This window comes from Chiloscyllium plagiosum, unplaced genomic scaffold, assembly GCF_037043375.1.
Source record: "Chiloscyllium plagiosum isolate Xiang-an unplaced genomic scaffold, Cpla_swu_hap1 HiC_scaffold_31, whole genome shotgun sequence".
In the NCBI taxonomy this organism is placed as follows: Eukaryota; Metazoa; Chordata; class Chondrichthyes; order Orectolobiformes; family Hemiscylliidae; genus Chiloscyllium; species Chiloscyllium plagiosum.
Genome location: NW_028270169.1, coordinates 30,797,673 through 30,818,725, shown reverse-complemented (window position 1 = coordinate 30,818,725; position 21,053 = coordinate 30,797,673). Strand labels below are relative to the sequence as shown.

Sequence of the window (21,053 nt, the reverse complement as noted above, 5' to 3'; positions counted from 1 at the left end):
AGTGATGAGTAAGTTGTTGGAGGTGATTCTGAAATATAGGATTTATATGCATTTGGAGAGGCAAGGACCGATTAAGGAATAGTCAGCATTGTTTTGTGCAAGGGAAATTACGTCTCACAAACTTGGAGTTGTTTGAGGAAGTAGCCAAAAGGATTGAGAACAGCAGAGTGGTCAATGTTGTTTACTTGGACTTAGTAAAGCCTTTGACAAGGCTCCACATAGTAGACTAATTAGTAGAGTTAGATCACATGCAATTCAGGGTGAACTTGCCAACTGGGTACAAAATTGGCTTAATGGCAAGAGACAGAGAGTGGTTTTTTGAACTGGAGGCCTGTCACTAGTGGTGTTCTACAGGGATTGGTGCTGGGTCAGCTGTTCTTTGTCCTTTATAGAATTGATTTAGATAAGAATATACAAGGCGTGGTTAGTAAGTTTGTTTTTTGACACAAAGATTGCTGGTATAATGGCCAGTGAAGAAGATTATCTAAGATTACAGAGGTCTTGGTCAACTGGGTCAAATGGGCTGAGTGGCAGATGGAGTTTAATTTGGATAAATGCATTTTGGTAAAAACAAACATGTGCAAGACTTATAAAATGAAAGGGAGCGCCTTAGCCAGTGGTGTAGAACAGAAAGACCTACAGGTTCAGGTACATAATTCTTTGAAGTTTGCATCACATGTAGACAAGGATGATTAAAAAGGTGTTTAGCAGACTTGCCTTCATTGCTCAGACGTTTGAGTATAGCAGTTGGGATGTCATATTGAGGCTGTACAGGACTTTGGTGAGATCTCTTCTAGAGTACTGTGTACAATTCTGGTCACCCTGTTATATCGAGGATATTATCAAGCAGGAGAGGGTTCAGAAAAGATTTACCAGGATGTTACCTGGAATAGAAGGTTTGAGTTATAACAAAAGGCTGGGACTTTTTTCACTGGAGTGTAGGAGGTTGAGGGGTGACTTTATCGAGATTTTTAAAATCATGAGGGGTTTACATAAGATGAATGACAGGTGTCTTTCCGTGGAGTTGGAGATTTCAATACTATGGGACATGTTATTAAAGCGAGGGAAGAATGATTAAAATAAAGGACATAAGGGGGCAACTTTTAAATCACAAAGAGTGGTTCACGTGTGGAATCAACTTCCAGAGGAATGGTAAATGTGGGTACAGTTATAATGGAAAAAAAACATTTGATTAAATACATGAATAAGAAATGTTTGGAGGGATATAAGCCAACCACAGACAGGTGGGACTAGTTTAGTTTGGGATTATGGTCCGCATGGACTGGTTGGACCACAGGGTCTGTTTCCATGCCGTATGACTCTATGACACTATAAGGAGGTGAGCTCAACTTTGACATTTTTGCTGGTATGCTACTCTTATTGTAAATTAAAATCCAATGTTCTTGTGCAGGGGAAATAATCTGATGTCATAGTTCATGCATCTCTTTGAAAGTTTCACAAACAGTACTGCAGGCTATTAGAATTCACAAAGCATACCACAGGCTATTACAATGCCACAGTATGTTTGGATGTATTGTCCTAAAGTAAATATTATCCTTGTGCAAGATCTTAGTGTGGGTTCATCTATACTCATACCCCTTTTATGATCCCTTCATATGGTAAGTAACATAATAGTGATGTTGATGGTGTCCAGATTTGATACCTAGGTATCACAATAGGCTCTGAGAGCTGGGGGTTTTTCTCAATAGGACAGATTAAACAGGCACAAGTGTCATAAGTTTAAGTAATTTAAGTGTAGAACTGATGAGGCATCAAGTGGTTTTCCTTTTCAGAGAAGCTTATGGAAAATGTAACTAGCTCAAGCGGTGAGTGAAAACATTCAAGGGAAAGTGGCAACATAGAAGAGAAATTGGGAATTGTTCTTCCCAGTCATTCCGTTAGAAATTACCCCCTGTGTAGTTTAGCTTCTCTTTCTGCCTTGCACAAAACTTTGTAAGATTTTAAATCAACCTATTTGTACACATTATGACACACATCTGTGGAAGGTAGCACTCAAACCCAGATTTTTGCTACCTGACCTCAAACAGCCCACGAGAACAATATACATTTTTTTTAAACAGACATGTTTAATCAATTTATTGATGTGTTATGACACACCTCTGGAGCCAGTGGACCTTGAAATAGGCCTTCTGGCTCAAAGGTAGGAACACTACTACTGTGCTGCATGGGCTCTCCTCCATTATTTATATGGATGACTGCGCTTTCAATAATTGAGGATGTATTAATATCACAAGCAGGTTCTGGAGTCTTAGGACTGGACACATATTAGTGCAAACTGATGGACATTTATTAACGACTGACACGGTGTACAGTGACATGACAGAGCAAGATTCATTTGATCTGACATCACTGTTGAAATCTGGTTATTGTCCTACAGCTGTTAGTGCCATGTACTACAGAGAACGTGCAAGGAAGAAAACACATAATTGGATTCATTGCTCAGATGATCACTCATGGGTTCCAGTCACATCTTTCAATGCGGCTTTTTAAATATTCAACCCATGGGATGAGCAGCAACAAGAGAGAAAGGAGAAAGGCAGTCTGTGAGCTAGAAGGAAAATGAGCAGCTGGGAAAGATGACCTTGGGACTCAGGCAACCAACAACAGGAAGTGGAGAGAGGCAGCAAGGAGGATTCATCAAACAACAAGCCCAATTTTTATAGAACACATAAGGAAGTGATACATCACTAAAACAACAATAAGCAAATGCAACGGATTTTCAAGTACAACATTTGACACTTTCAAGTAAAAGACTCTTTCACGTACATTTTCCCTGCAGACACATCCCAGACAAGAATAAGATTCAAATTTGCAGAAGAGAAAAGGAAATAGTTTCCTTTTCAAACTATTTCAACATAAACCACGAACAGAAAGTATTTTGGACATGTTTAAAATTTGGAATTTAATTTGCATAATTACTCACTTGGCTCGAAGGGCAAGTTGCCTGTCATTAGGACACACCCACTGATTGGTTCCACTTCCGAATATCGTGTCAGCCATGATCACTGCCTGCAGAGAATGTTTGAAAATTACTGGGAGGAAGATGCAATTGTCAATATTTTAATAGTGCAACCAAGTAGATTTTAAGTATTAAAAATACAATAGTTGGACATTAATCCAAATTAGCTCTACACCAATATGGGTTCAGCACAATGGGGTAAAAAGACTCAAGACAGGTTAAAGACCTCGTCCTTATGAGAATAACATCCTGACTGATTGCCCCATAGTGGGCATGGATGAGATCTGGAGGCTCCCCTTGACATAACTGTGCTGGAATCCAAAGCAAAAGCTATTCCCTTTGACTTGACTGAGGACTGCTAACAATGACAAGCTTCTTGGCTTTGTGCCTGTGCTATATGGCGAGGCAAAACAGCGTAACATAAACCTGGTATCTCTAGCTGAGGGGGCAAAGTGCAAAAAGGCAAGGCAAGTATACTGAGTATCTGGATACCCTCAGTGTGAGTGAACACCATGCGTGCAAGTGAAGAGTCCATAAATGCAGTCTGTACATGTGGCCTGAGTGTACCGCTGCAATGTTACAATATTAATAGCTGCCAATGCAGCCTGAAGTGCAGATTTGAGATGCAAAAGTGTCCTGTAAGTATATCAGAGATGTGCTATGAATCTACTTTGAGATTGCATATGTCAGATTGCCAATGTCCATTGATATAGGGTACATATGGCTGGTATCCATGGAGTATTTTTTGAGATGTTGGTGCTCAGGTTCCAACATGGAAATCATTCAGAGCAAGCGGTGAGCTGAATTTGCTACATACCCTCTCTGGTTTCCATGTTGAGTCTTTGTGACATTTAACTTGTTTGGCCAGTCTCATACAATGAGAGAATGAAACAGTAACATAGAAATATAGAAGTAGGCATTTAAACTCCTCGGCCCTGCTGCACCATTCAACGTGACCATGGCTGATCATCGAGCTCAAAACCCTAATCCCGCCTCCCCCAATAACCCTTGATCACTTTAGCCACAGGAGCTGCATTGACCACCTTCTTGAGGACACAAGGTTTTGGCCCCCAACCATTTTCTATGGTAGTGAATTCCACAGGCTCACCATTTCTCTGGGTAAAGAGATTTCTCCTCATCTCAGTCCTAAAAAATTTATCCCTCATCCTTAGACTATGATCCTTGTTTCCAGATTCCACCACCATTGGAACACCTTTCCTGCATCTAACCTGTCTTGTCCTGTTGAAATTTAATAGATTTCTATAAGGTTCCCTCTCATTCTTCTAAACTCCAGTGAATACAATCAGAACCAACTCAATCTCTTCTGATACATCAGTCCTGCCATTCCAGGAAGTAATTTGATAAGCCGTCACTTCATTTTCTCTATATTAAAAACATTATTCTTCAGATAAGGAGACCAAAACTGCACACAATATTCCAGGTGTGGTCTCACCAATGTCCTGTATAATCCTGTATGTGAATATTAATTAGGCAAATTGCAGAGTTAATACAGCATTTGACAAGCATCAATCCCTGTCAATCCACTGTCTAGCTGCTTGTGAAAAATATGAAGGAAGATATTAGATGATCTTGACACAGAGATGGACCTGTTGTCCAGTTCTGCCACATGCTGTGGCATAGACCTCTCACTCAGACCTCGATAAGATTCTACTCATGGTCTTTGAAAGGATTGATAGTTTTTGAACATCTGACACTGGGAGGTCAGATTTACTAATTGAGCTCAAAATATATTTACCAGAATTGCTATCCAAGAATAACTAGATGGCACTATTTCACTATAAAAAACATTTGTTTCTTGCCAGTGAATTTTGTTATGACTTCTGTTTAACCTGAGGATTTTCTGTAACTCCCAAAGGGGCAGTTCATTAGAAATTCAGGCACAAGGAGATCCCTGAATTTTTTGATCTACCCCTCGCAAAACCATCAGAAGATTCTTTCACTTCAAAAGAAAAAATACCCATTTATTTCAATCCATTTTTAAAAATTTCTTCTAATTTCACTGAAACATAAAGCTTCACTAAAGAACTTGGTTGTCATGAATCTGGTTGTTAACAAAGATTGGAGAATAAGAACTCCAATCAAAAACTCAAGACATGAACTAGTTGAAAAGAAAAAAAATGTCCAAAAGGATCAACAACTTTTATACTGTGCAGAAATTGTGCAGATCAATATGTCTCAGATTCAATCGCTTTGCAAAACCATTTGATCTCTGTGAGGGATGGAGGAAGTACAAATGGTTTTGGGGCTTTGACATAGGAGAATAAATCTGCCCTGTTGGAAATGCACTTGTGTAAACAATCAATAAGCACAGGAATTGAGTTATCTCTGAAGTCAACACAATGTCAACAAGACTGCTGACATCCATTGTCAAATGTAATACAGGAACAATAACTATTCAATCAAAAAACTGATCGTAACGGTGCCCATGGACGGGTCAGTGTCATCACAAAAAGATCATTGCCAAAAGAAAGAGAACTAGGAAGTTTAAATAAAATACATTTAAACTACAAGACACTTGAGGGCGCTCTAATAATACTTAAGTCCGAGGGCATTAATTTGTACTGTTTATCAACTAAAATCCTCAAAAACATTTACTGTCTAATTTATATGCTCCCAAACCCAACTATATATACAGAGCAAAACATGAATTTCCTGAAAATAAATGTCATAATCAATCCTTAAGTAAATAAAGAAACATTTAAAGCAGGGTGGTTGCTATAGAAACAGCGTTGTTACAGCCCCGACTACTAAGAGGCATTAATACATGACTCTGGCAAAAGGCTAAGAATTGTAATACAGGATCGGGAGTGTGCAGTTATCATTCATCATTCTGTGCACAAAATCCATCATCAGTTTGAAGTAAAATAGATAGCCGATAATCAAAAAATATCATACACAACCTCCAAGAACAATCACAATACAAGTCAGCATACATTATATCACCACTGACCTTTTCCACTTCTAAAAATATTGGTACAAGTCACCATAGAAACAAAATCACACACAGTTGCTATTAACCTTGAAATTTTCAAGCTATATGGTTCAGCAAACAAACACTGAGCGTGTACTGTCAGAAATTAAAAGGACATTCCCAGTTATAGTAATTTTACCGTCCATACAGAGGATTCTAAAATTAAAATGTTCTATGTATTCATAACGTGTTGGGAGTTGTATGAAACACTATTTGACAGATAAAAAATTTAAAAAAGAACAACAGCTTGCTCTTTACGACCTTAGGCCTGTTTCACTATTCAATTAGATAATGAATGACTAATTATTTTGCCCCACAATCTTCAACATCTCAGTGAGTTAAGGAAATGCTGCACTGCTTTAAGCATAATTGTTGTTAGGTAGCTCATTAGACTGCAGATTAGAATCCTGACTTTTTCTCTAATGTGGTTAGTAAGGTCATTCGGAGGTCAGAGACATTAAAAAAGATTTAATATAGGATTGGTATTGTTCACAGCAGTACAACAAAAGACTGCAATAAGACAGCAAATGTCATAAAATCAAAAAATACTTCCACATATTAGCATGTATTGTTACATGAATCAGAAAGTAATTTATTGCATTCTGCATGAGAGTTTTCAAATATAACACAGATACTGATTCTGCTTTTACGAGTAATCTCCAGCATAAAAGACTAAGACGTACAGTTATGATTTAAAGTAACATTTATCATAATACACTTGTTACCAGATAAAACAATTACAATGTTAACAGATGTTGCAAAAAATACATCCTAGAACCATAACAATCATGCCCTACTTTGCTTCCTTTATTAATGAGGAAACATAGAGTCATAGTCATAACACACAGAAACAGACTCTTCACTCCAAGCAGTCCATGCCGACCGTAATTCCAAGTTAAACTAGTCCCACCTGCTGGCGTTTTGGCCATACCTCTCCAAACATTTCTTACTCATGTACTTTTCTAAAACGTCTTTGAAACATTGTAACTCGACCCACTTCCACCACTTCCTCTAGATTCATTCCACACACGAACCATTCTCTGTAAAAAGAAACTACCCTTCGTATCTTTACATTTTTCTCCTCTCACCTCAAAGCATGCCCCCTCGTCATGAAATCCCCCACCCTATTGAAAAGACGCCTGCCATTCACCTTATCTATACCCCTCATGACTATATAAACCTCTATAAGGTCACCTGTCACCCTCCTACACTCCAGTGAAAGAAGCTCTAGCCTATCCAGCCATCATGTTCTACATCATGTACCAACAATCCTGATGCAAATAACTAAGAGTAAGTAAACCATAATAACAATATAAGTGGAAAGTCAAAGTTTCAGCTCAAATATTGATGAAAATGGAATCTTGTGTTCACCTCTGGAGCACATCTCATGGCAGTTAGGTGGGGGAAATGTCAGAAAAGTTAAATAATTACATTGTGTATGCAAGGTTTGTAGCTCAGGTTGAGATTTAGGGTGTAGGTTTGTTCGCTGAGCTGTAGGTTTGATATCCAGAGGTTTCATTACCTGGCTAGGTAACATCATCAGTGGTGATCTCCAAGTGAAGCAAAGCTGTTGTCTCCTGCTTTCTATTTATATGTTTGTCCTGGATGGGGTTCCTGGGGTTTGTGGCGATGTCATTTCCTGTTCATTTTCTGAGGGGTTAATAGATGGTATCTAGATCTGTGTGTTTGTTTATACCATTGTGATTGGAGTGCCAGGCCGCTAGGAATTCTCTGGCATGTCTTTGCTTAGCCTGTCCCAGAATAGATGTGTTGTCCCAGTCGAAATGGTGTTTTTTTTCTTCCGTGTGTAGGGCTACGAGGGAGAGAGGGTCGTGTCTTTTTGTGGCTTGCAGGTGTTAGTGTATCCTGGTGGCTAACTTTCTTCCTGTTTGTCCTATGTAGTGTTTGTGGCAGTTCTTGCATGGAATTTTGTAAACGACGTTGGTTTTGTCCATGGGTTGTACTGGGTCTTTTAAGTTTGTTAGTTTTTGTTTGAGAGTGTTGGTGCTACTAGGATTCTGAGGGGTCTTAGTAGTCTGGCTATCATTTCTGAAACTTCTTTGATGTATGGTAAGGTGGTTAGGGTTTCTGGCTGTGTTTGGTCTGCTTGTCGTGGTTTGTTCTTGAGGAATCTGCAGACTGGATTTTTTGAGTATCCGTTCATCTTGAATACGTTGTATAGGTGGTTCTCCTCTGTTTTCCATGCCCAGATTCCCCAGAATTAGGACATTTACGTTTACATTATCTCGGAGGACTATCTCATCCTCCCATTGTACCTGGGGTAACATGTGACTGTGAGGGAATGACTGGGGGGGGGTCTTGAGTAGCATGTGACTATGGGGGTGTGGCCAGAGTATCTGTGAGCATGACCAACTAACCTGTATAAAGGGGACATGTTTTCTTTATTCAGAGCCTCACTTTGACAGCTTTAATAAACTGTTTGCAGAAGTTGGCATATGCAAATTGCATCTCATGTGCGAAACCTCAGGAAAAGAACCTAACACCCGGCACTGTGAGGCAGCAGTGCTGACCACGGAGCCCAGGACCTGGTAATCTCCATTCCAGAGTCTTAAAAGGAAGTGTCAATTAAGATGGTTGATGCACTGACAATTATATACTAAAATTCTATTTAAAGATTCTTGTGGTTTGGAAGGTGGCAAATGTCACCCCACTAGTGAAAAAGGGAGTGAGAGAGAAAGCAGAGAACTACAGATCTGGTAGCCTTCCATCAGTAGTAGGGGAAATGCGAGAAGAAGAATATAGGCACAGGAGTAGGCCATTCAGTCCCTTGTGCCTGTTCTGCCACTCAATGAGATCATGGCTGATCTATGGTCTAAGTCCATGTACCAGCCTTTGACCCATACCTCCTAACACCTTTGCTTAATAAAACTGACCCAGTATCTATTTGTGGAAAGGTGTTCACAACATCAACAATCCTTTGTGTGTAAAAGTGCCTGCTGACATCTCTCCTGCATGTTCTGGCCCTAACTCTCAGACTATGCCTCTACTTGTAGAATCACAACCAGTGGAAATAGTTTATCTTTATCTACATCTTTCAACACCTTGAAGATTTTGATCAGATCACCCCTTAACTGTCTAAATGCTAGAAAAAAAGGCTTAATTTGTATAATCTCTCCTCATAACTTAACCCCTGTAGTCCAGGTACTGTTTTGTAAACATACATTGTACTCCCTCCAAGGCCAATATATCCTGCCCAAGATGTGGTGCCCGGATCTGCTTACAGTACTCCAAGTGAACTTTAACCAGAGTTTTCTGTAACTGTAGCACAACTTTGGCTTTCTTGTACTCCAGCCCTCTAGATATGAAGACTACCATCCCACTGGCTTTATGATTATTTTCTGCATCTGTCAACGGCATTTTAAAGATCTGCGCACCTGAATTCCAAGTCGTTTTGGCATCCACTGTATTTAACTTCATACCATTCAGTAAGTACTCTCATCTAGTGTATTAGAGGTAGCAAGAAAGAAAAAAAGCTGGCATGAACTTGTGCAGGGTTTCAAACATTATCACTGTGAACTGAAATGAAGGAAACAATATCATCGTCTCAATTTAGAGCGAACGTGAAGCACAACCCGAATAACTGGGAAGGGAAACAAAAGAAGATTGTCAATGTGGACTGGGAATGTTGTGAATCTGCCTTGGCAAAGGATGAGGAGTTGGATGGAACACTTCCAGGACCTTGCTCAGTACCTGAGATACATGCAATCGCTACTCTTCCCCACCCAGTGCATTTGAGTAAAGAATAAGGGGCCTAGAATATTAGCCCAGTGAATTTGTGTGCAGCTGTACACTGGCCAGTATTCAAGACAACTTGATGATTGAAACACAGAAATCAATATATTTCTTGTCCTTCTGAGGTTCCATAAACCACTGACTTTGAATTAAACATCCTTGCTCTTCAATCTAAACAACTAGATTACAGTCTCCATTCTGCAATACATGTTCCTTTTAAAGGTAGATCTGACTCAAGGTAGTTTTAAAAAGAATACATTTTCTGGAACTAGTTATACAAAATAAAATAAATAAATAAATAAATAGTGAAATTTCCCACAGTGGAGCTCTGCCAACACTATTGCTGCATCTTGAAAGTAGACTGCATTGTGTAAAATACTTCTTTTTATTTCCTAAAACCATTTATGAAGAAAGAAGAGGGTGGGAATACAAAGCCAAGAAGCATACATGAACTAAGGAGGGCAAATACAATGCATTTGCAAGGACCTTTGCTCAAAGTTATTGCTGTAAAGTACCCTGACTAAACTTGACCGGTTTGCAGTAACTCTTTTTAACTCAGGCATTTTACACAGTAAGATCACAAAAAGGGACAAGAGTCAGGGGAAGATCCAACACAAACTTCACTAAACACCTCATTAAGGAAAAAATAATATTTATCAGACAGCATTATTGCACTTTAATTAAACTGTATCAATCTCTTCACAGGACTCTTGAATACAGAGTCTCAAATCTGCACCAGCTATCTCTGACATGTGCTTCTGAGGATTTTAACACATCCTATCCACCAGACCCTACTACTTTGAACTGTTTGTCTGAAAGAACTGGTAATACCCCATTCAGTAAACTAGGACAGGCTGTTCCTCAGTCTTTGAGGATTGCCTGATGTTTCAGAACCTGCAGTTGTCAATTTGGGTTTCCCCTCTCATCTAGGGCTGGTTCTGAGCTTCAGGTTGTCTCACCGAGGCAGTGTCCTGGGTCCGGTCAGTCTGATGATGTTCACCATGAGGTACAAGGAGCTGAAGATGCTGTACTGCTTGACTATTCGTTGAAGGTGCTCTCTGGAGACGCTGTTAAAGAAGGTGGAAAAGCAGAGCAAGCCGAGGCTCCAGGCTTCCCCTTCTGAAAGATTCTGTGGCCTGTGTTCAATACTAACATTGATGGGAGCAGGAAGGTCCAATGAGGTGACTACTTTCCATATTTGAAGGTTACAGAACATCGTTTTGAACCTTCAACTATCAAGTGCTGTCCTGGGTGCTACCAAGTCTGTATAACATTCTTCCAACAAAACAGGTTCACGGAGGGTGTAAATAATGGTTTGTTTTAAAACAACTTGGCTATTAGCACCTGGCCAGGCAGTTCCAGGTCTGTCTGGCTTTGACAGAAGTTGATTGTCCAAGACCTGGCTGCACAAATACTGTCTGTTCCAGCTCTGTAATTTGCAAATTGCAGGATCCAGCTAGGTTTAAACTTGACTTAGAGAAAGTGAGGATTGCAGATGCTGGCAATCAGAGTCGAACAGTGTGGTGCTGGAAAAGCACAGCAGGTCAGGCAGCATCCGAGGAGCAGGAAAATCAACGTTTCGAGCATAAGCCCTTCATCAGGAATGAGGCTAATGGCCCAAGGGGGCTGAGAGATAAATGGGAGGGGGGAGCAGGGGCTGGGAACAAGGCAGCTGGGAATGCGATAGGTGGATGAAAGTGGGGGTGAAGGTGATAAGGTGCAGCGGATACATGGGAAGGAAGATGGCTAGGTAGGACAGTTCAAGAGGGCGATGCTGCCTTGGAAGGTTGGATCCAGGATAAGGTGGGAGGGGAAATGAGAAAACAGGTGAAATCCACATTGATCTCATGTGGTTAGAGTCCCAAGGCGGAAGGGAAGGCATTCTTCCTCCAGGCGTTGGGTGGTTAGGGTTTGGCGGTGGAGGAAGCCCAGGACCTGGCAGAGTGGGAGGGAGAGTTAAAGTGTTCGACCATAGGTTGTGGGTTGTTTAGTGCATGTGTTCCAGAGATGATCTCTGAAACATTCCGCAAGTTAGCATTCTATCTCCCCAATGTAGAGAAGACCACATCAGGAGCAACGGACACAGTAGATGACATGTGTGGAAGTACAGGTAAATCTCTGTCGGATGTGGAAGGCCCCAAAAGGATCCTTCTACATCAACAGAGAATTACCTGTACTTCCACAAATAACATCTACTGTGTACGTTGCTCCCAATGTGGACTCCTTTACGCTGGGGAGGCAGAACGCCAACTTGTGGAATGGTTCAAAGAAACCAACCTCGACACCATTGAAGCCAGACACCAACTCACAGACACCTCCTTCTACTACCCCCTCGACCACAACCTCACCTCCGATCACCAAATCATCATCTCCCAGACCATCCACAACCTCATCACCTCTGGGGATCTCTCAATCACAGCCTCCAATCTCATAGTCCGGGAATCCCACACCACCCAATTCTACCTCCTACCCAAAATGCACAAACCTTACTGCCCCGGTCGACCCATCATCTCGGCCTGCTCCTGCCCCACTGAACTTATCTCCGCATACCTTGACATTAACCTGTTTCCCTTGCTCCAGGAATTCCCCACCTATGTATAGGACACTACTGACACCCTCCGCCTCCTCCAGAAATTTCATTTCCCTGGTCCCCAACACCTCATCTTCACCATGGAGATCAACTCCCTGTGCACATCTATCTGCCACGACAAAGGCCTCCAAGCCCTCTGTTTCTTCCTCTCATGCCGACGCAATCAGTACCCTTCCACTAACACTCTCATTAGATTGGCTAAATTGGTCCTCACTCTGAACAATCTCTCCTTCGAATCCTCCCACTTCCTCCAGATCCAAGGAATAGCCAGGGGCACCCGCATGGGCCCCAGCTACGCCTGGCTCTTCGTCCGGTGTGTGGACCATCTTCTGCAGCTACACCGGCACTACTCCCCATCTTTTCCTCTGCTACATTGTTGACTGTATCAGTGCCACCTCATGCTCTCACAAGGAGGCTGAATACTTCATCAACCTCACTAATACATTTCACCCCAACCTCAAGTTCACCTGGACCATCTCGGACACCTCCCTCCCTTTCCTGGACCTCTCCATCTCCAGTGCCAGCGATCAACTCAACAGTGACATCTACTTCAAACTCATCGACTTCCACAGCTACTTGGACTACACCTCCTCCCACCCTGCCTCCAATATAAACATTATCCCTTTTTCCCAATTCCTCCACCTCTGCAACATATGCTCAGAGGAGGACCAATTCCACCATAGAACATCCCAGATGGCCTACCTCTTCAAAGACCACAATTTCCACCCCCCCCCCCCCCCCCCAGTGTATCTCCTCCACTTCCCACACTTTCGCCCTCAAACCCCACCCCTCCAACCGCAACAAGGACAGAACCCCCCGGTCCTCCCCTTCCACCCACCAGCCTCTGGATACATCTCATCTTCCTCTGCCACCTACAAACCACCAGGGATATATTTCCTTCCCTAACCCTATCTGCGTTCTGGAGAGATCATTCCATCTGCGACTCCCTTGTTAGGCCTATGCCCCCCATCAACAAATTCTCCACTTCCTGGCATCTTCTCCTGCCACTGCCAGAAGTGCAAAACCTGTGCCCACACCTCCCCTCCCTTACCTCCATCCAAGGCCCCAAAAGGATCCTTCCACATCCAAAAGAGATTTACCTGTACTTCCCACATACGTCATCTACTGTGTCAGTTGCTCCCGATGTGGTCTCCTATACATTGGGGAGACAGGCCAATATATCTGGGACACATGCACTAAACAACCCCAACACCCAATGGACGAACACTTTAACTCCCCCTCCCACACCGCCAAACCCTAACCAACCAATGCCTTGAGGAAGAATGCCTCATCTTCTGCCTTGGGACTCTCCAACCAGACAGGATCAATATGGATTTCACTAGTTTCCTCATTGCCCCTCCCTCCACCTTATCCCAAATCCAATCTTCCAACTCGGCACCACCCTCTTGAACTGTCCTACCTGTCCATCTTCCTTTTCACCTATCTGCTCCACCCGCCTCTCTGACCTATCACCTTCACCCGCACCTTCATCTACCTATCACATTCCCAGCTACCTTCAGCCCAAGCCCACCCCTTCCCATTTATCTCTCAGCCCCCTTGGGCCACAAGACTCATTCCTGATGACCTGTTATACTCAATGAGTGTTACAGAAGGGGACTGTTCAGCTCATCTTGTCCATGCTAACCCAATGACACCCAGATGCCCCTATCTAATGCCATCTTCCTACACTGTAGTTTACTGCACTTAACGTGAGCAGTGTCCCACACCACAGGTTGTGACACAAACCGACAGATGGATGATTTTATTGTCACATGTATTTTACAGTGAGAAAAACAGTAAATACAGTTAAAACCTTTTCCACTGTCACCACAATATAGCACCATTTTGCATAGCTTTAAGAATAAGAAGAAAACAGAAAGATATAGTTTAAGGAGTGTCCCTCAATCCTGATGACTAAATACAGTCATTTGTTTTAGATTAAGATCAACTTTAGAAAGAATGCAAAATCACAAAAATGCAAGCATCGAGATGGGTATATGAATAGGAAGGACTTAGAGGGATAAGGGCCAAATGCTGGCAAATGGGACTAGATAAATTTAGTATATCTGGTCGGCATGGATGTGTTAAACCGAAGGGTCTGTTTCCGTGTTGTCTATGACCCAATGAGTACAGTTGGTGTTTGGCCTAGAAAGTCAACACTTTTAAAATAGATTTACCAAATGCTCCCTTTGGACTCTATCCCCACCTATCATTTACTCCTTACCCCCTCTCCCCACCCTGTCTTCTACATATAAACTGACATTTTAATAGCTATCATCAGTTCTGAGGAAGGGTCACTGGATCCGAAATGTTAAATCTGATTATTCTTCACTGATGCTGCCAGATCTGCTAAGCTTTTCCATCAACTTCTGCTTGTGTTCCTGATTTACAGAATCTGAAGTTCTTTCCATTTTTATTTAGTATTCAACTCACAACCACATCTTTTCTAGCATGCCTGCCTTGATGAAGTTCTGCTCCTCTCTCTCTGACAGGATTGTCATTCCAATCTTTTTTTCTTGTCCGCCAACATAAATTGCACTGACACTTCTGGTGTTTGGCCAGGTCTTTGCTAAAACCCATTTCCACAGCCACATAACATACTACAGTGGCTGCCTCTGGCTCAGACTCACCCCACGTCTATTCCAACTGAAGTTTCATCCCTCCTGCTTTCAATCCTCCCAGGGTCACAGATATCTCCGTGATGTTCAACGTTCCACAGACAACTGCTCTCACCACACTCTGAGATCCACACTCAGGGCCACATTGGGTCACAAGCGCACACTCGACCTCTCTCTCTCCAATAGCATCCCATCACACTAGCTCAGGGCTGCATCACTCCGCAGTTCCACTTCGTCCTCTGGTTCATTTCGCCTAACCAGAAACATGTTATTTTCCTTTCAGGCAACAAGGCTTACAAGATGCAACAATGCAGGGATACCCATGGCCCTCTGGAACCTTCCTCCCTCCCCTTCTCTCTCCCAATCCCGTCTCCTGTCAGGTATTCACCATCCCTCCTAAACATCCACTCTCCAATGCTTAACATTCTGCACTCAGCAAAGGTCACAGCTTTATCCCTCTGCATCTCCACCTTAACAAATTTTGGGCACAACATGACGCCAAACTCTTACTCTGCTGTCTTCACCTCAATGCCCATTTCTTTGGGTAAGAGTCCTCTCCCAGTCCAAAAAACCCCTTCACCCAGTTTCTCCTCATCTCTGTCCTAAATGGCCTACCCCTTATTTTTAAGCTGTGTCCTCTGGTTCGGCACTCATCTATCAGCGAAAACATGTTTCCTGCCTCCAGACTGTCCAATCCTTTAATAATCTTATATGTCTCAATCAGATCCCCTCTCAGCCTTCTAAACTCAAGGGTGTACAAGCCCAGTTGCTTGGATAGCACATCACCCATCTGGACCCCTTCCTCTAGCCTTTTACCTGCACTCAATCTGACGTGACATTGGTCACCTCAATTCTCTGCCCCCGCTACACCCAATCCAAAGTACCGCCCTCCAAAATGACTGCACTCTGCGCTTAGATCTAACCTTGACTTTGTTATTAAGCCTGCCGATAAGGGTGATGCTGTTGTAGACTGGCATACTGACCTCTACATTGCAGAGGCTGAGCACCAGCTCTCAGTTACCTCCTCCTATCTCCCCTGGACCACAATCCCACCAAGGCACATTAGACCATTGTATCAACTAAAATCACTGACCTCATTTCATCAGGTGATCTCCCCTTTCTATCGCCTTCTGAAAATCCACAAACACAATTACCCAGACAGACCCTTTGTTTCTATTTGCTCCTGCCCCGCAGAACTCATCTATTTGTACCTTGTCTCAGTCTTTTCTCCCCTGGACCAGTCCCTGCCCCATGATTCCTCTGACGCTTTACGCCAGTTTCAGAATTTCCAGTTGGCAGGCTCCAGCCGCTTCCTCTTTATCATGGAGGTGCAATCTCTTTACACATCCATTCCCCACCAGGATGGTCTCAGGGCTCTCTACTTCATCCTGGAGCAAAGACCTGAACCGGCCCCATCCACCACCACCCTCCTTCACTTGGCTGAGCTCGTCCTCACCCTCAACAACTTCTCCTTGAACTCCTCTCATTTTCTTCAGGTCAGAGGGGTGCCATGAGCACTCTCACAGGTTCCAGTTATGCCTGTTTCTTCGTGGGGTACATGGAATATTTCTTGTTCCAGTCCTATTCCAGCCCCAACTCACAACTCTTTTCCTGATATATCGATGATATCATCAGTGCCCCTTCCTTCCCTCGCCCAGAATTGGAAAAGTTCATTGATTTCACTTCCAATTTCCCTCACTTTTACCTGGCCTCTCTCGGACCCCTCCCTTCCTAGACAACGCTGTTTCCATTTCTGGGGATAGACTGGCCACTGATATCCACCACAAACCCAGTGACTCACACAGCTGCCTGGACTATCCATCCTCGCATCCTGCTTTCTGTAAAGATTCCCATTCCATTCTCACAGTTCCTCCGTCTCTGTCGCGTTTGTTCCAGTGAAGCCATCATCGACAAGGGACCCTACAAAATGTCCACCTTCTACCTCAACCGAGGATTTCCCAACACTGTTGTCGAAAGGGCCCTCAACTGGGTCTGATCCATCTCCCACATTTCCGCCCTCACCCCCTCTCTTCTCTCCTGCAACAATGATAGAGTCTCCCTTGAGCTTACCTATCATCCCACCAGCATCCACACCCAGACGATCATCAGTCGCTATTTCAGCCACCTCCAGTGAGATGCCACTACCAGACACACATTCCTCTCTCCTCCCTTGTCCGCCTTCCATAGAGACTGTTCCCTCCGGGATATCTTGGTCCATTCTTCCTTCACTCCCAACATACACTCACGTCACCTTCCCCTGCAACCACTGAAGGTGTAACACCTGCCCATTTACCTCCTCCCTCCTCAGTATCCAAGGGCCCAAACATACCTTCCAGATGAAGTAGGACTTTACCTGCACTTCCCACAATCTAGTTTACCGCATTCACTGCTCAAAATGTGGTCTCCACTACATTGGGGAAATGAAGCGTAGACTGGGCGACCACTTTGCAGAACATCTATGTTCTGCCCGCACAAAAGACCCTGAGCTTCCAGTCGCCTGCCATTTTACCACCCCACTCTGTTCGTTGGCCAATATCTCTATCTCAGGCTTGCTGCAGTGTTCCAGCGAAGCTCAGCACAAGCTGGAAGAACAACACCTCATTTTTTGTTTGGGGATGCTTGCAGCCATCCAGACTCAATATCGAGTTCAATAATTTTACAGCCTGAACTCTCCCACATCCTCACCCCCTACTCCACACACCAGGCCTTGTTATCACAACCTGGCATTACACAATATCTATTGTTAGCCACTAACAGTCTCCATTAACATTGATTCACCCACATAGCCAGATGGGTGATGTGCTATACAAGCGACTGAGCTTATATACCCTTGAGTTTAGAAGGCTGAGAGGGGATCTGATTGAGATGTATAAGATTATTAAAGGATTGGACACTCTGGAGGCAGGAAACATGTTTCTGCTGATAGGTGAGTCCCAAACCAGAGGACACAGATAAGGAGAAACTTCTTCACTCAGAGAGTGTTTGGAATGCTCTGCCCCAGAAGGCAGTGGAGGCCCAGTCTCTGGATTCGTTTAAGAAAGAGTTGGATAGAGCTCTCAAGGATAGTGGAATCAAGGGTTATGGAGATAAGCAGGAACAGGATACTGATTGAGGATGATCAGCCATGATCATAATGAATGGTGGTGCAGGCTCAAAGGGCAGAATGGCCTACTCCTGCACCTATTGTCTATTGTCTATTATCATTATCAACTCCTTTATCTGTCCAACTGTTCTTCTCTCTCTCTCTTTGTTCTCTATCTCCACCTACTGTTCACTCCTTACCCCCACTCCCACCTTATCTTCTGCACATAAAACAACGTTATCTTAGCTACCATCAGTTCTGAGGAAGGGTCACCAGACCCGAAACATTAACTCTTATTTTTCTTCACAGATGCTGCCAGACCTGCTGAGCTTTTCCAGCAACTTCTGTTTTTGTTTGATTTACAGCAACCGCAGTTCTTTTGGTTTTTACCAAATGCAATACTGTAATTACAGTAAATTTTAGCAAGTAGATTTGACAGGAGTTAACTCATACAATCCTGAAATAGATATTCACACCAATTCTACTCTTGCATCCATGATGTAACTAGCTATACACCTTACTGTATCTCTGTGTAGCCGCCAAAATATGTGCAATTCTCTGTTCTCCAGACATAAAAGCGCTTGCCAGGTTCTGGCATGCACCAGCACATAATCCAAGTGATCATCCTTCAACCTGAAGCTATGACTTCAGGTTGAAGGCATTTGTAAATAGTTGGAATTTGTTTTTTTTATTTCATATCCACACAAATGATTATTTTTAAACTCAGGGGCCACTGATCTATGACAGTAAAACGGAGGAGACAAATGACAAATTGGGAGAGCAAATTAAATAGCTAATTGCAGCTTTAACAAACAAAACTTTAAAGAAAGCATAACAAGGTAAACTAAAATACTACTTTGTGGGGTGGGATGAGATAATGAATGCCTGCTCCTCAAGTGCCCACCAAAGGCAGAAGGCCCCAAGTACACCAGCAGACTCGACATACTCTTTCTTCAAAGAAACCTGGCTGCAGAGATAACCACAGAAAGGAACAAGCAAATAAACTCCTTCAACTCTCAATACCTGGAGCTTGTTTTATGTGGGTCTGAACGGTTAAGACTGAGGATTGCAAGGATCAGTGCCCACTACGATAATGTCATATGGTCTTGTAGGCAGTGCAGTTTAGGATTAGATTAGATTAGATTAGATTACAGTGTGGAAACAGGCCCTTCGGCCTAACAAGTCCACACCGACCCGCCGAAGCGTAACACACCCATACCCCTACATTTACCCCTTACCTAACACTACGGGCAATTTAGCATGGCCGATTCACCTGACCTGCACATCTTTGGACTGTGGGAGGAAACCGGAGCACCCGGAGGAAACCCACGCAGACACGGGGAGAACGTGCAAACTCGACACAGTCAGTCGCCTGAGTCGGGAATTGAACCCGGATCTCAGGCGCTGTGAGGCAGCAGTGCTAACCACTGTGCCACCGTGCCGCCCACTATGTTGAAGAAGAAAGACCGAACACCCATGTCTTCCTCAAAGTCACAGTAACAATGTCTATCAAATGAAGGTAACCTCCAACTAGTTGCTAACTTGCAATAAGTCACATCACATGCAGTATTTTTCACATTATAAAATGCACTTCAGTATTGCACCCATTTGATTGATTTCTTAGAACTTTAATTTATGCATTTTTGTTTTATTCACTGCATTTCTTTTTCTTTTCAAAATATGCCAAGAGTACCAAGTCCTAAATAAACAAGAAAATTTAGAGAAGACATTCCACTCAACTTTGATGGAAGTTGTCCAATAGCACACAACATACACCACAGAAAGGGACACAAGTATAATTTTCTGACCAGCTTTATGTACCACACAATGGCAATGTGGTATTTACAAGGTTAAGGTGGAGAAGAGCTTCATACACTGTCCCCTGGAATATAACTGTCCTAATCCCAACATATGCAGAGATAAAAGTAGAATTCAAAGTTGCATAAATATAGTCTCATTTGAAACGTGCTCAAAGGCATTGCATAATTTAAGATTAATTAACTAAATCTTTATCATCGTCTAATTTAGAAGATCAACTAAGCCATCAGATGACATTTAAACTGTGTTTATTCATTTTGTCATGTAAACATATCAATATATAACTTCAGAATTAGCTAAGTGTTCGGGATTCAATTCCAGCAATACATCTTAACAGGCACAGTAATGGTGAAATAATACTTATGGCAGAGAATATACTTATTTCAGGCTTTCAAATTCACTGTACCTACAAAGGAAACGTACTTACTTTAGAAGCAGAAAGTTTCAAAAGTCATCAAATTGTTCATGCCAGATTCTATTCCACCTACAGACAGTAAACAGGAATGCTTTAAAATGATTTTAAATGGCACACAAACAATAGAATTACAACAGCTCATGAAGTTTAAACTGGAGTCAAGCTGAATTGCATGGTGAAATTTACTACCAGTATTTGTAATATTGCATTATGCTAGTGCAGTAAACATCCTGCCCTCACAGCACAGGAATGACAGGAGTCAGGAACCTTGGATGACAGGGGAAATTATCAGCTTGTGACGATACTATGACTATAAGAGGTGTATTTTGTTCTGGCTTTTTTTAATGAAGAAAAGTTGAGACACAGAGGTATCGGGTGGTCTGCTTCAAAGCCAATAAAGTAAACAGCTTGTGAGGCCTTGGGTTTTTTTTTAAAAAGTTGGAACAATAGAAGCAGCCTGGTACGAAAGGTAGACTCTCAGGAGAACCAGAGCATGTTGGCTATATGGATACAAAACTGGCTTGGGTCACAGAAGACAGAGAATAGTGGTCCGAGGGTGCTTTTCGGAATGCAGATCAGTAAGTGATAGTGTTCTGCAGGGATCTTTGTTGATTTTAATATATATGCGCGTATGGAAAATGTAGGTGATCTGATTAATAAGTTTGTAGTTGACACTAAAATTGGCAGATTTGCAGATAGTGAGGAGGATTGTCAATGGATGAAGCAGGATATTGATAGATTGCTGATTTTTGGCAAAGAAATGGCAGATGGCATTTAATCTGGACAAATGCAACATGATGCATTT

The 21,053-nt window shown here is 42.6% G+C and overlaps 1 protein-coding gene across 5 annotated transcripts in view; it reads right to left on the bottom strand.

Moving 5' to 3' along the window:
* Positions 1–21,053, bottom strand: part of LOC122564062 (rab effector Noc2-like) — a 170,809-nt gene that overhangs the window by 99,481 nt on the left and 50,275 nt on the right. For 4 of the 5 annotated variants that reach the window (XM_043718550.2, XM_087977396.1, XM_043718548.2 and 1 more), the window contains exons 2-3: positions 20,261–20,317; positions 2,945–3,030 (exon numbers count right to left, since the gene is read on the bottom strand). In XM_043718550.2, the coding sequence (XP_043574485.2) occupies positions 2,945–3,021 (77 nt within the window). In that variant the 5' untranslated portion in view covers positions 3,022–3,030; positions 20,261–20,317. The remainder of the gene's footprint in view (positions 1–2,944; positions 3,031–20,260; positions 20,318–21,053) is intronic. The other variant, XM_087977395.1, reaches the window with a different exon arrangement.